The sequence below is a fragment of the Xyrauchen texanus genome, chromosome 13 (genome assembly GCF_025860055.1).
Source record: "Xyrauchen texanus isolate HMW12.3.18 chromosome 13, RBS_HiC_50CHRs, whole genome shotgun sequence".
In the NCBI taxonomy this organism is placed as follows: domain Eukaryota; kingdom Metazoa; phylum Chordata; class Actinopteri; order Cypriniformes; family Catostomidae; genus Xyrauchen; species Xyrauchen texanus.
This window is the reverse complement of record NC_068288.1, coordinates 37,449,202-37,472,018: the sequence shown is the minus strand read 5'-3', so window position 1 is coordinate 37,472,018 and position 22,817 is coordinate 37,449,202. Positions and strand designations below refer to the sequence as shown.

The following is a 22,817-nucleotide window of genomic DNA, read 5'->3' as shown; positions in this document are numbered from 1 at the left end:
CACTCATGAGCAAGTGTGCTCTGCGAGCGTTCGCGGTAATCTGTATGCACACCTAGCCAGTTAAATACACTTCCAAATGTATTCAAAATCTTTTTTTTTTTTTTTTTTTGTGTGAAGTATTCATATAAACAGTCAATAAGTAAATACAATAATAAAAAGAAAAATTGATATTTCTCATCGTATGTCTTCAGAAGACTTGGAAAATGACACTCAAGCTCTATGGACTACTTTTATGATTATCTTGGGGGGGGGGGGGGGGGTTGTATTCGTTTTAAAGTGAGTGAGTCATTTTCAGCTGCTGTTGTATTGAAAAGATTGTACTGTGTTCATTAGAAATTATCCTTTTGTGTTCCGCATAAAAAAGTACGTTTGGGTTTACATATGGGATTACAATGACATGACTGCAAGACATTCTGTATACAACCTTATTTTAAAGTGTTAACCTTTTCTAATCCTAATGTAATCTAATTCTTACTTTTGACATTTGACAAAAGCTATCACTTCTTATTTAGCTAAAAACCCCAGAGTCAGGGATTCCCAGCCAACCTCTGTGGAATTCAGAGTCAATCATTAAGAATTGCCTTCAACCTCATGACAATCGTTCTCTCCGCCTGTTTCCCCTCGCTTACAATCGGAGGAACTGTCTCTGGGGACACTTTCAGAGTGACAGGCGTCCTGTACACCTTGTAGATCCCAACAGTTGCATCATGCGCACACGCTTGCTCTTGTTCTTGATTTCTCTCCCCTTTCCTCTCCCGTCCCTTCCCCTGCCCCATCTCCTGTAGATGACATGTTAATGCACTGTGGCAGGGCCTTCGGTCCACTCTGGTTCAGCCCTTTACAGCAAGGGGCAGCCAGGCATGAATGACGCCAGCAGAGAAGCCCTCGTCCCCCAAGCCGGACAGTGCATGTGTCATAAGAGTTCCAGTGAGGTGCTTTAATCTAGTTTGTTTCGCTCCCTTTCACGCTGCCTCACAAAGAGCTTGCACTGTTTACCGAGCCTTACCTGCCCTAAGGAGGTCAGCCTGAGGCGAAGAGAGCACTGGAATACAGACACTTCATACAAGCTTTGTATGACCGAACAAAGTGTTTCAAAACCTTTCTAGAAGTATAAATGTCTATGTCTGAAGTTAAAGCTCTTTTTGTGACTTCTTTTTCAGAGCTTACCTTCAGCTGGCTCTTCAATGAGTACCCTCAATTTGTCCAGCAAGATAGTCGGCGCTTCATATCCCAGGAGACAGGGAATCTCTACATAGCAAAAGTGGAACCCTACGACGTAGGGAATTATACGTGTGTAGTTAATAACAGTATAACCAAGGAGCGGGTCTTCAGTTCGCCCACACCTTTAGTTCTGAGAAATGACGGTAAGAGTGGTATTGTTTTGTGTAAAATCACACAACTTAACTTTATAGACATAACCTAAGGTGAAAATTGAAATTTGACTTAAAATGCCCAAAAATACACCCAAAAATACTACATGCATCACCGAATATTTTTTTTATTTATTTTAAATTTTTTTCTGAAAGTCATGCAAATTCCCACCACAATGTAAATTCCACCACATCTCAAATTATGTATTGTGTTAATAGAATTCCGTGGTGGAAATAATGGTGATGGGAATTCTTTTTTTATTAATTAATACATTTTTTTATAAAATGGCAGATTCTTGCTAAGAGTCTTTTTAAAGCTAATTGTGTATCCTAAATAGACAAAATTAAATAATATTTTAAAACTTTATACACAACTTGACAAAATTACATGATCACATACTTGATCGGAAATGACACCCAATAAACCTATTCCGCTCACAAGCATTGAATTTTCTTTTCTTCTGACATTCTATGCTATATTTAATCTCAAACATACTTTTTGCTGACACTTTTGTCAACTTGGTTAACAGATACACTGACTTTTGTATAAAAATGATGAAATTGTTTGGTTTGATGGAAAAAATGGCATGTGGGAAAAACTGTGGGACAGTCATAATTGTTTTAAAAAAATAATAGAAGTAATTTTACGCTTTGTTTAGATTATCCTAAAAGGATGCAAAACCACTATAAGAGTATCATAAAAGCATCATGAAAATATTCCACACCAACTTTATATTTCAAGTATTCTGAAGTGCTATCAAAACATTGCTCTTTTTTATTGAGCATCCTGAACAGCCTGAAACAGCAAAATTTGATCAACCAATGGCACAAGTTTGGGGCGGGACTACCTGTCGGACCTACCAATGAAAGAAAGGGGGATTGTCTTTATTTTTGCTGAACCGTTTGGTGATGCAAGTGGCTCATAAATTACATAATTCACCTTTTAGTTGAAGCCCCTTAAAGGAGGTTATGTCAAAGGAAAAAGTGACATTTTAAAGAGAGGTCTTAATTCGTAAATGTCAGAGATGTTTTTAATGCCACTCTCTTGAACGCTAAACTGCCTCTTTTAAAAAGAGTAACCTATACCCTTCACTGTTCCTCAAAGCAGGCCACATTTCCATTTGAGATGGATTCTGTTTTTATTATGTGTGTTCCATAAATCTTTAATAATGTGTCGCTGTATTTTTGGCACAATCTTCTCAGCTCCCATTCTCATTGACAGGTCTTTGTGTTTTGCCATTTGTTGTTGTTTTGCTTGTATTCTCATGCATATGCAAATCATAAATTGTGGATGTTGAAGCTGTATGCATCTGTGCTGTGCTGTCTGCCCATGGCAGGGGTGATGGGAGAGTACGAGCCCAAAATAGAGCTTCATTTCCCAGACACCATTCCAGCTGCGAAAGGGTCCACACTGAAACTGGAGTGCTTCGCCTTGGGAAAGTAAGTGTCGATATTTGTGCACCTGGGTCTGTCTGCCTCCTCGGTAAAAGTGCTGCCTGAGTTACACTTGCTTGGTTATGAAATAAACAGCTCAACCAGATATAAAAAGACTGTCATTATTCATTCACCGTAATGTCACTCCAAACCCTTATGATGTTCTTTCTGATACAGAACAAAAAATGAAAATGTTGCACTGATTTTTGCCATATAAAAGTGAATAGTCCTGGCTGTCTGGGTTGCCAGGATCCAAAAAGGACAAAAGCTAAAAACATAAAACCACACCAAATGTAATCGATATGACTTGTGCACTATTTTCCAAGTCTTGTGAAGCCAAATCCAAATCAAATCATTGACAAGCTGAGAATGTGGCATCCCAAATTAAATATGATGAATACGTCGCAGGTTTGACGTCACAACGTTTGGCCAAGAGACAAGCAAGAACCAATGAGGTAATGAGGTAACTTAAGTCTGCATGCAACGTAGTTGTCATTTTTTTAATTTGGTGTTGCATAATTAGCTTGTTAATGATTGAATCTGTTCTAATTACAACTTAAGTTTCGATCTGTCGAATCGACTGCTTTTATTGTGGTTTTATGTTTGTATTGTTTTTATTTTCCTTTTTGGAGTTTGACAGCCCAGAGTCAGTATTGACTTTCATTTTATGGCTAAAGCTGTGCAAAATCTTTAAAATCTATCTTTTTTGTGTTCCACTGGTTTGAACGACACGAGGGTTAATAAATAATGTCAGAATTTACATTTTTGGTTGAGCTATATCTTAAAGGATATGTCACGATGGTTAGTGATGTTAGTGAATAAGCATTCATGTTAGTTGTCATGCATTTTTATTTATTTTGATCCCACATTATAAAATACACACAACTTGTGATGTGCGCTTCAGGTTCCTCTATAATGCGATTTACAATCTGTCATGGAAGCTGTTTAGAGAAGTCTTCTCACTATAATTGCCTGCATTGCAGAGAGCAATGGCCCCAAAACATGTATTCCTTAAATATGTGTGTAAATAGAGCTGGAAGATTCTTTTCAAAGGAAGAGTAGAAGCATTGTCGTTTAGAGAGAGGGAAAATGTAGGTTTTCAAAGAGCTGGGATGATAGCTTTTCAGACTTTTCAAAGAGCAAATCACCCCTGATCCAAATGTGAATCAGATCCATTCACACTCAGATTTCCTTTCTAGGGTGCAGTTATAAAGAATTAAGAGGGGAAATTGATTTTCTCTCAAAAACTTTGTTAAACTGTAATTCTGGAATTTTGGAAAATGTTGGAAAAATGTCCTGTAGCTCAAATTGGTCGAGAATACAATAAAGTTGAATCTAATCTAATCTAATCGAATAGAGCGACACAAAGAGCCTTTCTGCAAGACTATTAAGCCTTCTGTACTGTACATACAATGCTCACTTCAAGGGAGTAATTTTGACATTTATGGTCACGTGATTTCAAGTGCTGTGTCATCGCGTTACATTTTGAAACCTGAGGTAATTATCTGCCAAATAATTAAATGTGAATGAAAAAACGGTCCAAATGGGTAATCTACGTACTAACAGTATATTTGCTGTGGTTCCACAGTCCAGTTCCGAGGATCAGCTGGAGAAGAACCAGTGACGTTCCGTTTCCTAGCAAAGTCAAACTGAAGAATTCTAACGCCATTCTGGAGATTCCAAGTTTCCAACAGGAAGACACGGGGACATACGAGTGCATAGCGGAAAACAGTCGAGGGAAGAATGCTGCAAGGGGCCGTGTGTCTTTCCATGGTGAGTTATATACCCTTGATTTTTATTTTATTCATTTTTTATTTATGTGCAAAGTATGTCACTTAATACTTGCCATAAATACCCTTAAAAGCCATTATAAATACTGAGTGTCTATTTGCACCCCGGTGTAAATAGCATCTGCCACATAGGGCAGCTATTTGCACCCCAATAATCTGGTGGATCACAGAAATAAATGACAAACTAACCAATAGATGTCGCTGCAGTGGCATGGGGTGTAAAAAGAGTGAATGTGTACCTACCCAGTGTGTTTCGAATCTGCCGTTTGCCCCACTCTTTTTCCCATCCGATTTCCTTTTTACACTTGTAATATTTCATGTAATAAATCTTGAAATAATAGATACAAATTCATATTAATGTTGATGTCATCGCAGTGATTTGGTCTCGGTGAATGCCAGGGATTTCAGACAAGGGTTTGATCTGGAGGCGTGTCTGCCAATCACACTCGTTCCCACGTGAAACCATGGTTATTGTAATAAGCCAAGGTTCTCTTACGAGAGGTTCTCTCGTATTGCGTAAGCTAGCTTACGCTACGGGAAAGATTCATCTTTTCTGAGATATTGAAGCCAAAAAATTATCCTTAATTTTGTATCCATTGTCAACGCAGTGCGGCAGCTGCAGACCTCGAACGGGCTAGCTAGCGAGCTCATAGGTTGCTCTGCGGCAACTGCTGCAGCCTATAGACGAGCTTGGGCGAACTCGCATCCAATGAGAGGCGTCCGCGCGCTCACTGCATCAAAGCCCGCCAAAATGGGCGTGACTAGAGTGCATATAAGCGTAGTTTGTAGGCTGGAACCCTGATTTTCTCTTCAGCGAAGCTCTTCGCATCTCTGAACCAGAAGCCGCGTCGCCGTTCGAGGGGCATCAAGCAAGCGTGGACAGCGCTCGAAGAAGCCGGCCGTCTTCGCCACCTTCAGCCATCCTGCGAGCTACGCCATCCGGCGACGTATCCTTTTTAAAGCAAGCTAGTTCTTAAGAACTTCACAAAAGAGTACGAGCGTCTTTTTAAAGATGCCTCACTCCACTTGCGCCTCATGCCGCGCCCCTCTCAGCACCGGAGACCGCCACATCATCTGCGCTCTCTGCCTGGGACTGGGGCATGCAGAGCTCGCCTCGCTGAAGGCGGATGCGATCTCTGCGAGGAGCTGCCGATGTCGACCCTGCGGGCTCGACTCGAGCGCTCAGGACCGAGCCGCCGCGCGCCTTCTATTCAGCCGTGCAGAAAAGCGCCGCTCTCAAAGGCTGCCGGAACCAGTGGTAGAAGCGATTGCCTCGCCAGAGCCCATCCCTCGAGCATCGCCTTCACCCTCCCGCCCACCCGGACGCCAGCAGTTGCCGCCGAGCGGCTGCTCTGCTGCCATCTCGACGACGAAGCGTGTTCCATCATGGCTTCGGACAACGAGGAGTGGTCAGGCTCACACGCCTCCTCCTCGCCCAGGAATCCAGCAGGACCCGCGCCGAGTCGAAGGGGAACTAACACGCCTCCTCACACAGGCTGTCGACCGCCTCGGGCTCGAGTGGTCACCGCCCCTGAGCAGGCACCCAACAGACTCGACGGCTGCTTTCTTCAGAGCCGCCGCCAGCAGCACCCGCTACCCGGCCGCTCCCTTCCTGCCGGAACTCCACACCGAGCTTTCCAAATCTTGGAACGCGCCTTTCTCGGCCAGGGTCCGATCCCACGTCTCCACCTCTCTTGCTTCGGTGGACGGCGCCACCGAGAAGGGCTATGCTTCCATCCCTCCGGTCGAGGATGCGGTAGCAGCACACCTTTGCCCGCCCTCCGCGAGATGGCGGTCTAAACCAGTGCTCCCGTCTAAGGCCTGCAGAACAACTTCTGCCTGTGTTGGCCGCGCCTATTCCGCCGCCGGCCAAGCTGCATCTGCTCTGCACTCTATGGCCGTTTTACAGATCCTCCAAGCGGACCTTCTACAGGAGTGGGATGAGGAAAGCAGGCATCCAGAGGCGGTTGAAGACATAAGAAGTGCGACGGACCTCGCCCTCCGCGCTACCAAAGCTGCAGCCCAAGCTATAGGGAAGTGCATGGCCGCTGACTGTGACCGAGAGACATCTGTGGCTAACGCTAGCCGACATGGGAGAAGCAGAGCGCTCCACGTTCCTCAACGCACCGCTCTCTCCAGCCGGTCTCTTCGGCTCCGCGGTGAGTGGTATCATTGACCGGTTTTCAGAGGTCCAAAAAGCCACACAAGCCATGAATCTCTTTCTGCCTCGTCGCGCTAACTCCTCTGCAGGCCGCCCATGTGAGCCTCCTGCACGAGCCTCTTCACAGCGCCCAGCTCAGCAAAGCCAGACTTCTCAGCGTCGACAGGGCGGCCGCCCTCGATCGCGCTCAGACAGCCGCCGCAGACCGCCGCCCCACGGGCCTCGGCCTAGAATCGCGCTGAAACCTGAACAACCAAAGTCCTCCTAGCTTTGTTGACAAAACGACGGATCAGTCCCGCCTTGGCCGGACCACCGTCAAAGCTTCGGCCCCTGTCAGTCCCCTTCTCTCAGGCTACTACAGTGGTAGATTCAGCAGCCAACAAGCCGGTGTTAACACCTGCTTGCCTGCGCTCAAACGCCGCTTTCACGGCGACCCAAAGAAATCTTGTAAAGAGCAAACATGCCCTATGTGTAGAAAATGTGCCCACAACCCAGTGTTCACCCCTACACACAAGCATTACACATCCCGTGTCCCTATCAGAGCACACTCACATAAAGCGGTTACTGAACCGCTCGAGTGTTAGAGTTAATAAACGCGCCCACGAGCACGTCGCGGCGCTCCTCCTCTGCCCGCTCTGTCACACGGCCAGCAAACACCTCTCCGCATGTAAGTCCCGTGCCTGTGACTATGCTCGCACATCACTTATCAGATGTGACTCTTTCCCCATTTACCCCAATCGGAAGTCACTCACAGAACAGCCTGTCTCTGCTGTCTGCGAGCTGTCATGCATAAACACACTAAGCGGCCACACATTCTGTTCAGCTGCTGTGTGCGGCAATCAGGGCGATTTGGCCATTCACCCTCTAACATTACGCTTCAAAGTGTGGGAAGATATTCCAGGGATATCCGAATGGGCATTAAGCACAATAAAACAGGGCTATTTGCTACAGTTTGATCGCCGTCCTCCTCGCTTCAGAGTGCGGCTCGAAACTACTGTGAACACGGAAGCAGCATGCATGCTTCGTTCAGAAATAGCAAACCTTCTGTGCAAAAGGGCCATAGAGAGAGTGCCGCCGCCTCTGAGCGAGTCAGGGTTTTACAGCCGTTATTTTCTTGTCCCCAAGAAAGACGGCGGCCTCAGACCAATATTAGATCTCAGGGTTTTGAACAAAGTGCTTGCAAAAAGACTGTTCAAAATGCTTACAACCAGCAAACTCCTCGCGCATGTGCGCCAGGGGGACTGGTTTATTTCTCTCGATCTGAAAGAAGCATACTTTCAGATTCAGATAAATCCCCGTCACAGGCCATTCTTGAGATTCGCCGACGGCCAGGTTTATCAATACACCGTCCTTCCGTTCGGCCTGTCCTTAGCACCCCGTACTTTCACGAAGTGCATGGACGCGGCACTCGCACCCCTGCGGAGTCAGGGTTTGCGAATTCTGAACTATTTGGACGATTGGCTGATTTTGGCACAATCACATACGGAGCTCCTGTCTCACAGGACAGTTCTCCTCAGTCATCTGAACAGTTTGGGCCTTGCAGTCAATTGGACCAAGAGCTCACTACAGCCCAGTCAGGCAATTTCCTTCCTTGGAATAGAACTAGACTCAGCGGCAATGACGGCTCGTTTATCTACACAGCGCACGCGCCGTGTTCAGCGACTAGCCGCGTCCTTTCAGATGAACAGCCTCACGCCTCTGAAAAAATTTCAGAGAGTGCTAGGTTACATGGCCTCAGCCGCAGCAGTACTTCAGCTGGGTTTACTGCGCATGCGCCCGCTTCAGCATTGGCTAAACACCCGCGCGTCTCGCCGGGCTTGGGCCACAGGCCGCCAGCCGATCAGAGTGACTCAGACCTGTATCTCAGCTCTGCAGCCCTGGACAGTGGCCGAATGGTACCAGCGGGGAGTGACGATGGGAGCTGTATCTCGCCGAAAAGTCATTTCAACAGACGCGTCCAACACGGACGAAACGCATACTGAGTTGGTCCCAGTGCCACCTGCGCTCGCTGAGGGCGACGCACGTGCCAGGCCACCTGAACGACGGCCCAGACAGACTGTCCAGAGACAATATTCCCCCAGGGGAATGGTCCCCGCACGCTCAAACAGTCCAGACGTTATGGTGCATATTCGGCAGAGCAGAGATAGACCTCTTTGCGTCAGAAGAGAACTCTCACTGCCCAATATTTTTCTCGAAAAGTGAGGACGCACTGGCCCAGGACTGGCCCAACCGCCTGCTTTACGCCTTCCCTCCCGTCTCGCTATTGCAACGCCAATCTCCTTTGCCCAGTCAGAGCACTGATATTGTATACTGCGCGCTCCGCATCTTTCAGATGCTCTGAGCAGCTTTTCGTTTCGTTTGGAGGGCGCACCAAAGGTCTCGCTGCCTCGAAACAGACACTGTCCAGATGGATAGTGGATGCTATTGCTGCCGCGTACGCGTCAAAAGACCTACCATGCCCGCTAGGCATTAGGGCTCACTCCACTAGAGGCATGGCCTCCTCGTGGGCATGGTCCAGCGGGATTTCCATTCACGACATATGTGTGGCAGCGGGCTGGGCTTCCCCCTCCACCTTTGTCAGATTTTACAATCTGGAAGTACCCGCTCTGCAGGCTAAACTGCTAGCGGTTTAATACACTACAGCTCCCCTGGTGAGCTGCATTAATGGGACACATTCCACACAGACGCTCTGTCTATGTGCTTATGTACTACACACACACTGGCCCGCACTCTTGCCGGCCAAATATTAATTCCCCACTCACAAGGGCTCCCCCGGGTCCCCCTTAATTCCCTGGGGCTCATGCAGTGGATGCTTGGCGCGCACGGCGTTGACAAAGGGTTCCCGTAGCGTAAGCTAGCTTACGCAATACAAGAGAACCTCTCGTAAGAGAACGAATCGGTTACTAATGTAACCTCGGTTCTCTCTAGATGAGGGAACGAGTATTGCGTAACCGGCCGTGCTTGCGCCACGAGCGATTTTTCGCTTCATTCAATGAAAACCAGGGTTCCAGCCTACGAACTACGCTTATATGCACTCTAGTCACGCCCATTTTGGCGGGCTTTGATGCAGTGAGTGCGCGGACGCCTCTCATTGGATGCGAGTTCGCCCAAGCTCGTCTATAGGCTGCGGCAGTTGCCGCAGAGCAACCTATGAGCTCGCTAGCTAGCCCGCTCAAGGTCTGCAGCTGCTGCACTGCGTTGACAATGGATACAAAATTAAGGATAATTTTTTGGCTTCAATATCTCAGAAAAGATTAATCTTTCCCGTAGCGTAAGCTAGCTTACGCAATACTCGTTCCCTCATCTAGAGAGAACCGAGGTTACGTTAGTAACCGATTCGTTATTTTTTCTAAGGTAAGGTTAAGGTTAGGTTTAGGGGTAGGGGTTAATATAGTTTGTCTTTGGGACTCTAAATAAACACAATATACACACTGCAGTGATGCCCATATACTGTATGTTAGTATTTAAACATGGGTGCAAATAGTATCTGAAACTATATTTGAATAATGGTGCAATTAGTATCTACCATTATTTGCACCAGTGTTGGGGTGCAAATAATATTTGCCACTATTTGTATGGGGTGAAAATAGCATATATCATTGTTTGCACCAAGGTGAAAATGCCATCTGTACATAAAAATAACTGACTGTACATAAATAAAACAAATAAAATGGAACAAAATTATTATGTAAACTCTAAAATGACACTGTCCAAAAGTGACATCAGCAGATCAAATTTCAGAGGGAGGTTTGGTCATTGCGATCTCATTGAAAAGTTTCTCATCATTTAGTCACGCTCATGCCATTCCATGTGTATATAACTTTCTTCTTCTTCATCAGAACACCTTTAAAGAAAAATAGAAAAATATCTTAGCTCAGTTGGTCCTTAAAATGAAAGTGGATGGTCATCGGGACACCAAAAATCACAGACAGTCAGCATAAATGTCATCCATGTGACTCCAGCTGTTAAATTAATGTCTTCTAAAGTGATATGATCACTTTTGGTTTGAAAAAGATTCATATTTAAGTATTTTTAACTATAAAGCATCACTTCCGGTCAGCAGCAGTATGTGCGTGTGACGTAATCGCGTTGGATTGTTCATATGAGAACTGATGCACGCGCAACACACCCGGAAGAGCAGCGCTGTTTACAACTGAGTAGGAAGAACGCTGTACAGAAGCTTCATTGGTTTTGTTTTAAATCTGTGTTTCTATCTGATTTTTGGTACATTGGTGTGTTTGTGTGCTTATCCTGGATGTCTCAACCAAGAGAAAAACATGAGATTATGTCCATAACATGCCAACATGAATTCGTCACACTGAAACCACATGAACTCAGTGCTCTTGTGAATGTGTATACTGATGCTGTTTATAATTTATACTTTTTCAGACCAAAATTGATCATGTCACTTTAGATGACATTAATTTAACCACTGGAGTCATATGGATGACGTTTATGCTGACTGTCTGTGATTTTTTTCAGAGCTTCAAAGGTCTGAACACCATTCACTTGCATTTTAAGGACCTGCTGAGATGAGATATTTTTCTGTTTTTCTTCAAATGTGTTCTGCTGAATAAAGAAAGTCATATGCAACTGGGATGGCATGAGTGTGAGTAGGTAATGATCAAATTTTCATTTTTAGGTGAACTATCCCTTTAATTCTCATTGGCTTAAATCAAGTTATGATGTTTTCTTCTCTTCTCTCTATTATCATGTTTTTATGTGTATAAATTATGTGTAAATATTCCCAAAACTTTGACAGTACAATTAAAAAAACAAAAACTAAAATACATGTCTTCATTAAAATAACAATGGATAAAAAAGACAGCTTTTGAGGGAAATTAAATAAAAGGTACATTGGGTGACTTGTTATTCATATCCATTTTCATTTAAAAGCAACAGAATTTTAATTACACCCACTTTACGAGCAACAAAGCACATGAATGCAAATCATGTGATATCATGCCTTTTGATCTCGTAGGTGGCTGGTCCACTACGAGAAGTGAGAACTGTCCAACTTGACTGCACATAATTAATTAATTCCCTGACTGCAGCCGCCTACTCTCGTCTACTTCCAAGGCATGGCATTATTTTCAAACGAGCCTATTGTCTCCACTTTTATTCGATTGGTCATTACCCTCTCATAAATTTTTCAATATGATAATATCCAACCTGCCTATCATGCTCGAAGTGGATCCGCAGATCGCCGGGAATGGAGCGAACTGGTAAAGGCGGGCAGACTACTTAGAGTTAACGACTAACCAACATGGACAATACCAATTCTGGTCACATCAGAATCAAAATAAACTTGAAATAACTTGAAATAGAACATAAAATAGTCTGTAAGTGAGTTGGATTTAGTGTGCACTTTTAATTTAAAGGCACACCTCCATGCCATCATGAAATCAGTCATGCTTACAAAGGAGTAAATTATCAGAAAATAAGGTAACTATTAAAAAAAAGCAGAACAAAAACTGAAGGGATATTTCACCTAAAAATTAAAATTCTCTCATCATTCACTCACCCTTATGCCATCACAGATGTGTATGACTTTCTTTCATCTGCAAACTGCTGAAGATTTTTAGAAGAATATCTCAGCTCTGTGGGTCCATACAATGGAAGAGAATGGGTGCCAACATTTTGAAGCTCCAAAAATCACATAAATCACCATGAAAGTAATCCATAAAACTCAGTGGTTAAATCCTTGTTTTCAGAAGTGACATAATAGGTGAGGGTGAGAAACAGATCAGTATTTAAGTCCTTTCTTACTATAAATTCTCCTTCCTGCTCAGTCAGTCTCCACTTTATCTTTCACATTCACATTCTCCATGCATGTAAGGGCATGGAGTAGAATTTCTAGCATAAAAGGACTTTATCAGGACTTTATATTTATCTGTTTATCACCCACATCTGTCATATCACTTCTGAAGATATGAATTAAAAAAAAATTGGTATCCATTCACTTGCTTATAGACCAACAGAGCTGAGATATTCTAAATTGGTTTTAATATTCAAGTGTAACATTTCATTTATATGTATTCTTAAATCTGTTCATCATAGGTCCCTCTATTTATTGTTTAATATGTTTGTTGTGACATGTGACTATATCTCCTTTCTTAGCAACACCTCAGTGGCTACAGACGATGACGGACACAGCCTTGTCCATAGAAGAGCGTCTGTTTTGGGAGTGCAAAGCCAATGGGAAACCAAAGCCGTCCTACAGCTGGCTGAAGAATGGAGAAAATCTAATATCTGAGGTACCTTGAGGCTGCTGAAAGGCGTTGATGAGACCAAAGCTCTCTCTGCTTTTAGTTCAAGGTCAATGCATACAGCTGACCACAGATTGACAAATATTCATGCTTCAGATTAACGGAAGCCATAAAGAAACTTTAGTTTGACTAAAATAAGACAAAAATGTGTTTTATCAGCATTGAATGTAGGGGTAGCAATCAGCAACGATCTGGTAATATATAGATTATATTGATATCTGGGTTGCGTTATGATAATAGTACAGTTATTTATATTTAGTGTATTGTGAATCAACACTGTGATATATTGCAATCTTTTTCTCACTTGTTTCTAATTCACCGTTGGACCATTGGTGTGAGGAACTTCATGCTTTGCTTAATCATAAAGCCAATGAAATAGTGAAGATAATGGTGCATATCAATGCTAGTAACAAACGACACAAGGATCTCTTTTATTCCCCAAAAATATTAATGTAAAAAGTGTATCTAAAAATAGTGATATTTGGTTTTAAAAATCTATAAAATATGGTTAGGTAATACTGTTTATCGCAATACATTACGATACTTTGATATAACAACGCTTTTCCTCACCTCTTCTTGATTGAGACTAGGACTACTGTTTAAGTGCGAGAGACTCCCACAGCCAAACATCAGCAGAGTTATAAGGCAATAGAGAGACTCCATTAGATGTGACCTGCATTCAAGTCGAGAGTGGCCCATTCCTCCCCCTCACCCTTCCATCACACATCACATCAATCTCTATTCGTGACTCTTTGTGCTGAGTTCAGCCCTTAAGAACCGCCTATAGGCTTAAATGTCTGCCATGCCATTAGTGGAACCATCAGCACAATGCTTCCCCACCTGTCTCCCACACTTTTCCGACTGGACGCCTATGCCAAATGAATTGGCCATTAGTATTTCACCGCTGTTCAGTGAAGCGACTGGTCTGCATTTTTTCTTCTTCTCCCTTATAACCTCCACCCTCTTACAGCCAAATCCTTAGAACTTCCTTGCTGTTCCATTTTGACATATACTCAATGTTAGAATGGTATTCCAAAAAAACAACGTACAGACTCTTTAAAGAAGCAGCAAAAATGTGTGTAGATGTAGACAATGATGTGACTGCCTTGTATTGCTGATTTTATATCTGTTTGTGTATTGAACTGCCTTGAGAGTTAACTTTACAGGCCCTAGCACACTCATGGCGAAGTGCTTCTTCGTTCTTTGCTCAGAGCCAAAAAGACATTTGAAAAAGCTGAGCAACGAGATACTGTTTATAAACATTCAGACACGTCACAGGGAGTGGCATTTAGAGTACATTTCAATATGAGGATGCTCAAGACTCCATCTAAAACATCAACTAATATAACATTAAAATGTGTTATCAATGACTTCATGACATTCACATGAGATCAGCAGATGAAGAAGGAGTCAACAATTTAATGTAATATAGTGTAATTTGTAATGTTTACCTTGTGCATTCATGGTACTAATGTGCTAACACGTTTTATTACATTGCTCTCTGGAATACTTGATTCTGATTGGTCAATGGTGCCATCTAGCAGTCTGAAAGTTCTCAGTAACAACAGCACATCCACGTAAAAGACCGCTCATCTTGGTATTAGGAGCCATAAAATACGCTGATTACACTGTTATTGTAATTTATGATGAAACTGATATTACTGGAAAAATGGGTATATAAAATAGTGTTAATGGGTATAATACAGGAAATCTTACTTTGGGCAGATGTGTGGCATTCACTAGTGAATGGGCACTTAAGAATATTTTAGTAGATTTGATTAATCTTGTTGACTAATTAGGTAAAAATATCATATGACGTGTTCTTGGAAAATGTCTCTACACAAATGATCATACAGATGTAGGTAAGTTTGCACCAGTTCGCTAATAACTCTGCATGCTGGTGTGTTCATGTTGAATGATCTTAACTGACTGAACGGGAATCAGTTGTTGGCCTCAAAGCAGGTGGAGCTCCAAGTCACACCGACCATTGACATGGATTAATGGCAGCAAGAATATGTTTAGCAGCCGGCAAGAAGTTGTCTTGGAAGCATGTAGCTCATCCCACATCTGTTGTGATATAGACATTAATGATACCTCAAATCTTGTGGCTTTTTAAGGAGAGGCGTATTATCACTTTTTTAAGCAAATGGACTCATGAATTTCATTTGGTGGATGATAAAATGGTGTAAGAAATTCAGTAGACTTTGACGGAGATACCCTACCATACCTCAAAACTAGAATATCACTCTTTACGCTTGAGCCAAAAACCAACCACCCAGAACACCCTAGCAATTACATAACAAACATCTAAATCAAGTTTTGAATGGGCAAGCACCATATTTTCTTCATAAAATCTAAAATCTAGATATTATTTTTAACATTTGTGTTTGTGTTTACAGGGACGAGTGCAAATAGAGAATGGCGCTCTCTCCATCTCCTCATTAAACCTTTCAGATGGTGGGATGTATCAGTGTGTGGCGGAGAACAAGCACGGCATCATTTATTCTGCTGCCGAACTGATGGTGCTCGGTACGACTGCATGCCTCCGTTTCCTCTGCCTGCTCTCAATTCTTCATATGAATGATAAAAATGTATTGTCTAGTCAGAGCTCAAGTCCAAATTACACAGCCTCATCATTCAAAAGGTCACACGAGGCAGCACTGAAAATGTCCATGTGATTTAGTGCTTCATTCCAAACAAATTTTTCCCTCAATGTTGATTCGGGTATTTTGCGATGTCTGTGCATCCTGGAGTTCATTAATTTAATCATAACACATTGGTTGGTATTGTGCATCTGGGGCCAGTGTCTAATAAATACTGTCTTTTGAGGGTACCATATGGAACGCTGTAAAAACTAAGTTTAGTTGAAGACAAATGGTCTGGAAGAAGCTTGCAGAAGCAGATGTCTCTATTTGTTAAGTCCTTTAAAGGCTTTCCTTCTCTTTTGCCAAAGGCTGTTTGAACGGCAATTGCTGTTCATCACAGATTCCATTGAGGCTTTTAAGAGCTAGTCTGAGGACCGAATCTCTCTCTCTCCTACAGCCTCTTCTCCCAGTTTCTCACTGAATCCTTTGAGCCGGGTGCTTAAGGCTCGCTCGGGCAGTGACATTACTCTAGATTGCAAACCACGTGCCTCACCCAGGGCCATTAGCCTTTGGAAGAGGGGAAGTGAGATATTGCAGAAAAACGAAAGGTATTTTGCACAGTTTTGTCACAATTAATACTACGGTATTGTCTTCAACCATGTACTGCATTTGTAATGTTTAACATATATCATTGTCCTCAAGGATTTCTCTCTTCCCCAATGGGACTCTTAAGATCGCCAACGTAACTAAGCGAGATGGCGGTAGTTACACATGCATCGCTAATAACCAGTTTGGGACTGCAAGCACGACAGGCAAACTGTTAATTACCGGTAAGTTGTTCATTCTTTTTCATCTTGCTGTTGTACAAGTCGTTCCAAGGAGAAGTTCCTAGACTTCATTGTCATGTTTATTGTTGGAACATGACTTAGGGGTTAGGTCTAGCATGTTGAGCTGTGGTGCTAATGTGGGTGATGTAGGCTTGAATCCGGCTTGCAACATTTCCTTTACAAAATTAAACTTCTTCATTATCCAGTCAAAGAAACAAATGTCCCAGCTTATACCAGACTAAGGCAGTTTGTTGGTTTAAGATGTTTAGCTGGTCTCCAAACCTGGGCAAGCTGAGGTTTAGCTTGTTTAGCTGGTCGTCCAGCTGGTTTTCCTGCCTAACCCCTCTCACAAGTGCCTAAAACCCATTTAAGACCATCAATGTATAGACCATCCTGACCAGCTTGGTGGCCAGCTAAGACCAGAAAACCACCCTAGACTAGTTCAACCCTTCGAACCTATATTATTCTATGATAAGGTTTGAATGAAATGCCACATCTGGCATTTCATGATGCATCGCTTCAGCTGTTTTGAAAAATGTATTAGCCATTGACAACTCGATTCTGCCAAGTGCCTGTTGTCACTGCTGTCAGCCTTTCAAGCTGAAAAATTACATATCATAAGATTTGTTTCAAGCCACACTGAAAAGTCTTACACAGTGCACTATTTCGAGACAAATAGCTTTGGTTACCAAGTCTCTGTCAAAAAGTTTTAAAAGATCTCACAAACTTCCATGAAGAGAACCATCTGTAATACAGAGATACAACTTGTTCTTCTCTGGTGATCTTTTCTTCAGTTTTTATTTTCTTTCTCTTATGTCTATTTCTGTTTCATTCATGCAGCTTTCTTGTTCGTCAGTCCACATTTCTCTAATTTGTCATCATTAAAGTTATAGTTCACCCAAAAATTCAAACCTGCCATGATTTACTCATCCTCATTCACCAGGCTTACATTCTGCCTAACATCTCCTATTGTGTTCCATTGAAGAAGAAAAAAATCAAATAAGTTTGGAACAACATGAGTGTGAGTAAATTTTCTTCATTTAATTTCTGGGCAAACTATCCCTTTAACAGAACTATCTACATTGACTGTTGAGATATAACCTTCTGCTGATCTTTTTTCCCATTTTCTTTTCTCTAGTTCACTCTTTAGTTTATTTGCCCTCTTGTTTTAATCGTGCTCAAACGCAAGTCCATATTTTGCTAATTACCTATTGTTAAGGTCATCCTTAATTGGTGTGGCCATTATGCATGAGGATTTTCATCTCCTCATTATGTTATAGCATGAATGTTATTCCTCTCTTTTGTTCTTCGCTATATAGGTTAGGCTTTTAACCAGCGGTATTTTTATTGTAAATCAGACAAAACTCATTAGCTATGTACCACTGAGAATGTGCCTCTCTGTGAGTCCTTACATTTATGCAGGGTCTTTCTTTCCTTCCCTTGTATTTTTATCTCATTATTATTTTGTCATGCACCAGCAGTTGACCCCCTTAATGTAATTTAATTAGAATGAACTTTCTCTGGCAAAGAGCCTTCGCCCAACTCATTTTGCTCTTATTAATTTCCACATTTATGTTCTTCTCAGATTAACAGTCCCTATATAGAAAGATAGCAGCCCAAATAATATAAATATGGTAACTACAATTTAAGATTATGTATCAAAGCAATAAACCAATAAAGCCCCCTTTAAGGTGAAAGTATACTGCGGTTGTCCGTGTTGTTGATCGTAACAAGCACAGTATGCGTGAAGCAAATTCAGTCATCAACACAGTCTGGGCGGACTGTCCATGTCCATCCCAGATATTCTCGACATCCAGACAGTCCTCGTCTTTGTGCATTGTCAGTGTATGTGTCATTGACTGTGCTAAAAGAGTATGACAAAGATGCCGCTGTGTGCATGAATTGAACTTGTTTGTTTTCACTCGCAGTCAAAAGAGTATGCTATGAAAGGCTGCACTGTCAACTGGGCGCAATCCTATCCGGAACACGGAAAAACAAATTACCTGGTCCATTAACAGTGGTAAAATCACTGTAACTCATGACCACAAGTTAATTGTTGCGTTAATACAATAGCGACAACATTAATATGATAATACATATCAATGCATAATAAATAATTATTGATAATAATTATTCATTATTGTTTCACCAAGAAATGTAGTTAATTTGCCAAACTGTAGAATATTTACTGTTGGCAAGCCATGTAGCATTTGCTGCAAGAAAATAGAATATCTGGAATATCTACAATAGATTTGAATGCTGTTTACCCAGTTAGAATTTAGAGTCAAAACTGTCAGTTTTAAGATGACTGTTGTACAATGGCTTCAGGAGTGGCTTATGTAATTAGATTAAAGAGTCTAATTTTGTTTTAATATTTTTTTTATATATACAGCTTTGAGTGTGGCATTAAATCAAACTGTATTGTCTGTCAGACTGTGCTGCACTGAATTCGGTGTCCATAGATCAAAAGTTCTGCTGCTGAAATCAGTCTACCGTTAGCGAAATTGGAACTCTGCCCCATGTGACAAAAGTTGGAAGTGCTGCTGAACACATTGGCATGTGTGAACTCCAGTTTCTGGGTGAAATGTCCACAGAGTGGTGCCAAAAGCGAGTTGTATTTTTAGATGTAAATGGTGTTAGTCAACAGGAATGCATATTTACAGTAATTAACCCTACTCCCTAACACTAACCTTCAGTGGAGTAAAAATTTAATCTTAGAGGGAAAATGCAATCTACAAATTGCGTCTAAATCAGTCAACTATATATTATAAATTATAAAATCCAATTATACTGTATATAGAGTAAATTATATATGTTAATAATATAATTCATATGCAGTATCTTCAAATGCTTATCAAGTCAAACAGAAGCTTTGTTTTATAAATTAATTCATGAATCTTTATTGCTGTTAAATATTTGGAAGATTTTTGTGGTAGTTAGATAAATAGTTTTGCTTATTAATTAAAATATTTATATGCATGGAAGATGCTCTGTCACTTTCGTTGTCTCAGACTTAATCTGATAGACTGTGTTGTCTATCAGAACCCACAAGGATCAGCCAGGGACCAAGCAGCACAGATATCACAGTCGGGGAGAGCATCGTGCTACCGTGCCAGGTGACTGCCGATCCAGCCCTAGACCTGGCCTTCTCCTGGGCCTTCAATGGTCAGCCTATTGATTTCCATCAAGATGAGGACCACTTTGAGAGGGTGGGATGGGTGAGTATTGAATTGGGTTGTAGGAAGTTTTTGCAACCTCAGCACTCTTCTGCCTAACCCTAAAAAAAAATGCTAATCTTCAATAAAAGATTTAATATACTATTGGCATATGTGACTCTCCTGTTGACCCGCTCCGTACGGACTCAAACCGGCATTGGAGGCATTGGAGGCAGGTGCGCTAACAAGGAGACTAAAGGCTACAGCATCTAACGTTAGTCGCTAGTGCGCCTCTTCAGGTCAGGAGAGTGAGGTTTATACACATTGCACAGCTATATATCAACTGGCCACCATTACACTCACCCCCCTAAACCTCACTCCCATCTGGGTCACTGCACCATTGTCACACTCCTATTCTATATGCTCTGTACGGGACTCGAATCAGCGTCTCCAGCATGGGAGGCGCATGTGCTAACAAGGAGTCGCTAGTGGACCTCTTGAGGTCAGGAGAGTGAGGTTTATACACATTGCTCAGATATTTATTAGTTGGCCACCGTTACACATACAATGTACTATGCAGAAAAATCAGTCATAAAGAAATCCTGGGGAAATGCTATAATTGTAGAAAATATAAAAGAAAAAAATACAAAAGAATGATATTTAATTTCTTAACAAATTCAATGCAAGAGGAGTTTGAGTGCAGAAGAAATGTGTATGAAAAAAGATTTCCTGCTCATCAGTTGCATCAAACCACAGCATCATGTTGAAGTCCACTTTATCGAATACATCTCAAACACAAGCAGTAGAAGTAATATAACTGGATTTTTAATCTAATCATTGTGCCGGACAAGAAGCTGTTTGAACTTTGAATGCTCTCTCTCAGAGATTTGCCTGCCATTATGCCTCTATTTACAAAATTGGATTTAGTTTTATTTGATTCAATAGGTTTTCCAGCCAGTTTGTCTCTACAGAGAGAACCAAGGAAACAGGCCACATCAAGTCTTGTTCCCTTTTTACCCTTAAAGCTTTTCAAGATATTTTTACATCCTTATTGCCACCCAAATGCTGCTTTGAAAAAGGCTTTGTGTTTTGTTGAACATGCACTCCATTTGGAATCTTTTTTTTTCAGATTGTGTCTCAAAAGATTCTTTTGAGACAGAAAAGAACTCAAGAGCTTTAAATAAGTTTAGCATTCATTCAAGGACCACTCTGGATTTTTTTAAAATTGTTGTATTTAGACCAGTGTCTAATATAGGTCCCATTTAAAAGCGTAGATGAACAACCACATGAAAATTGGATTTGAGCATAAAATAGGGCACTCTGAGATCTGAAATCATACCACAGGCTGAGATTTTAAGGCATTTATGAAAAGACATCACAGTATATCCTTTTGTTGTCATCTGATGGTGGCCATGTGAAGTTCACATGTAGGGCTGCTCTCTCAAAGGAAATTCCAATTGACGATGGTACATGCAAACAGATTCACACTTCCTCTGCTTCCAAAGATTATGCCTTCTGTTTCAACAGCCTCTAATGTCAACATTACCATAATTAAACATCATCCTCTCTGCAGACTTCCTGTCCAATCCATGAGTTTTTAGGATTCCAACCACAGAATGGGCTCTCTTGTGAAATCGATAGGGTTAAAGGTTTTGACAAAACACACCACACTGTCAAACCTAAGTGATTGTCCATTTTTGGCTGGCATTAAAAAATAGATTTTTGGAGTGCATGAGAGAATGTCATGTACAGTTACAGTAGTGGTCTGTGGTTTGAGGCTGGTAGACCACTAAAGACTGGTGACCAATAGAACATGATACGTTAGCAGAGTTCAGCTTGAATAAACAACTTGTGGGCATACCTTATAGAAATGCCAAAAGTCAAAGGCACATTCATTAAATAATGTATTATAAATAATGTATTAATTTTATTTTAAATAATAAAAAAAAGTTTGTTTGTTTGCATGCATGCATGCAAATTTTCATCTTATACAGTACTGTGCAAAGGTTTTAGGCACATAAGATGTTTCACAAAAGCATTTGTCTTAAGATGCTTATTTATACCTTCAGCTTTAGTGTGTCTATTTCAAATATAAATGTTAGACTCACAAACATTGCTTTTGCAAATAGAAAAGATTAAAACAGAAGAACAGGGAGCCCTGCAACAGATGTCATGGCCCCCACAAACCCCCTCACTGAACAATGTGTCTGCCTGAGATTACATAAAGAGACAGAAGCAATTGAGACTATATAGATTGAAAAACTGTGGCAAATTCGCTAAAAAGCTTGGAACATCGTATCTGTCAACAACCAAGAAAAACTGTGTTCATGTGTACTTAGGAGAATTGGTGCTGTTTTAAAGGCAAAGGTGGTCATACCAAATATTGATTTAGCTTTTTTGTTTACTGGAATTTGTATGACATTAAGTGATAAATGAAAAGTAGTTATTTCATTATTTTTGAAGACATCCTCACTATGCAACATTTTTCACAAGTACCTAAAGCTTTTGCACAGTACTGTAGACAGATGGAGTTGTGCTTCCAAATGCAAATGACATGCATATATCTTCTATTTATGCCTTTTTATGTCATTTGATTCTTCACTGTAATTGGCACAGTCTTATAGCTTTGGGCAAGCCATAGTAGACATGAGCAATCAAATGAAATCAGACATTCAGTATCAATTAATCAGAACTAAATAACTATTAAGTCAATTTAATTTGATTCATCCATACACACACAGTTTTATGCTTTGATTTGTTTTGCCCTTAGCACATTTTTTATATTTAAAATGCTATTTTGTAGTCTGAACCAAAAATCAGTATTCTCCTGGGATTTAATGTGCTGTGGGTTTTCTTTAAAACTATATTAACTCTCACTCTACATGCTTTGCTTTCTTACTTGGTCCTGGCTTATGTAAATGTGGAATAATTAGTATTGTCTTACCAAATAGCCAGAGTGTGTGTTTAACTGCACTCCTGTGTGGTTGAGAGTGCTGGATCTGGAGGCTAGATACTGAGACTATTTATTTTTACTCTCTCGGATCACAGCAGACATTTTAAGGGGAGTAAAGTATATCTGAGTATGCAGAAATCTCCAGCTAGCAAGACAAGGAACAATATGCCAGCCTCAACTTTATATTTGTTAGAAATGTACCAAAAAATAATAACGATCAGGAATTGATTGTATCATGAAAAGTGGTCTCTATGACAAGTGGTTGGACGGGAG

The 22,817-nt window shown here is 41.5% G+C and overlaps 1 protein-coding gene across 1 annotated transcript in view; it reads left to right on the top strand.

Moving 5' to 3' along the window:
• LOC127653874 (contactin-3-like) overlaps positions 1 to 22,817 on the top strand; it is an 86,142-nt gene that overhangs the window by 43,573 nt on the left and 19,752 nt on the right. Inside the window, exons 6-13 of the mRNA XM_052140679.1 lie at positions 1,161 to 1,364; positions 2,708 to 2,810; positions 4,393 to 4,577; positions 12,876 to 13,012; positions 15,424 to 15,553; positions 16,067 to 16,217; positions 16,312 to 16,439; positions 19,479 to 19,654. Coding sequence (XP_051996639.1) covers positions 1,161 to 1,364; positions 2,708 to 2,810; positions 4,393 to 4,577; positions 12,876 to 13,012; positions 15,424 to 15,553; positions 16,067 to 16,217; positions 16,312 to 16,439; positions 19,479 to 19,654 — 1,214 coding nt within the window. The remainder of the gene's footprint in view (positions 1 to 1,160; positions 1,365 to 2,707; positions 2,811 to 4,392; positions 4,578 to 12,875; positions 13,013 to 15,423; positions 15,554 to 16,066; positions 16,218 to 16,311; positions 16,440 to 19,478; positions 19,655 to 22,817) is intronic.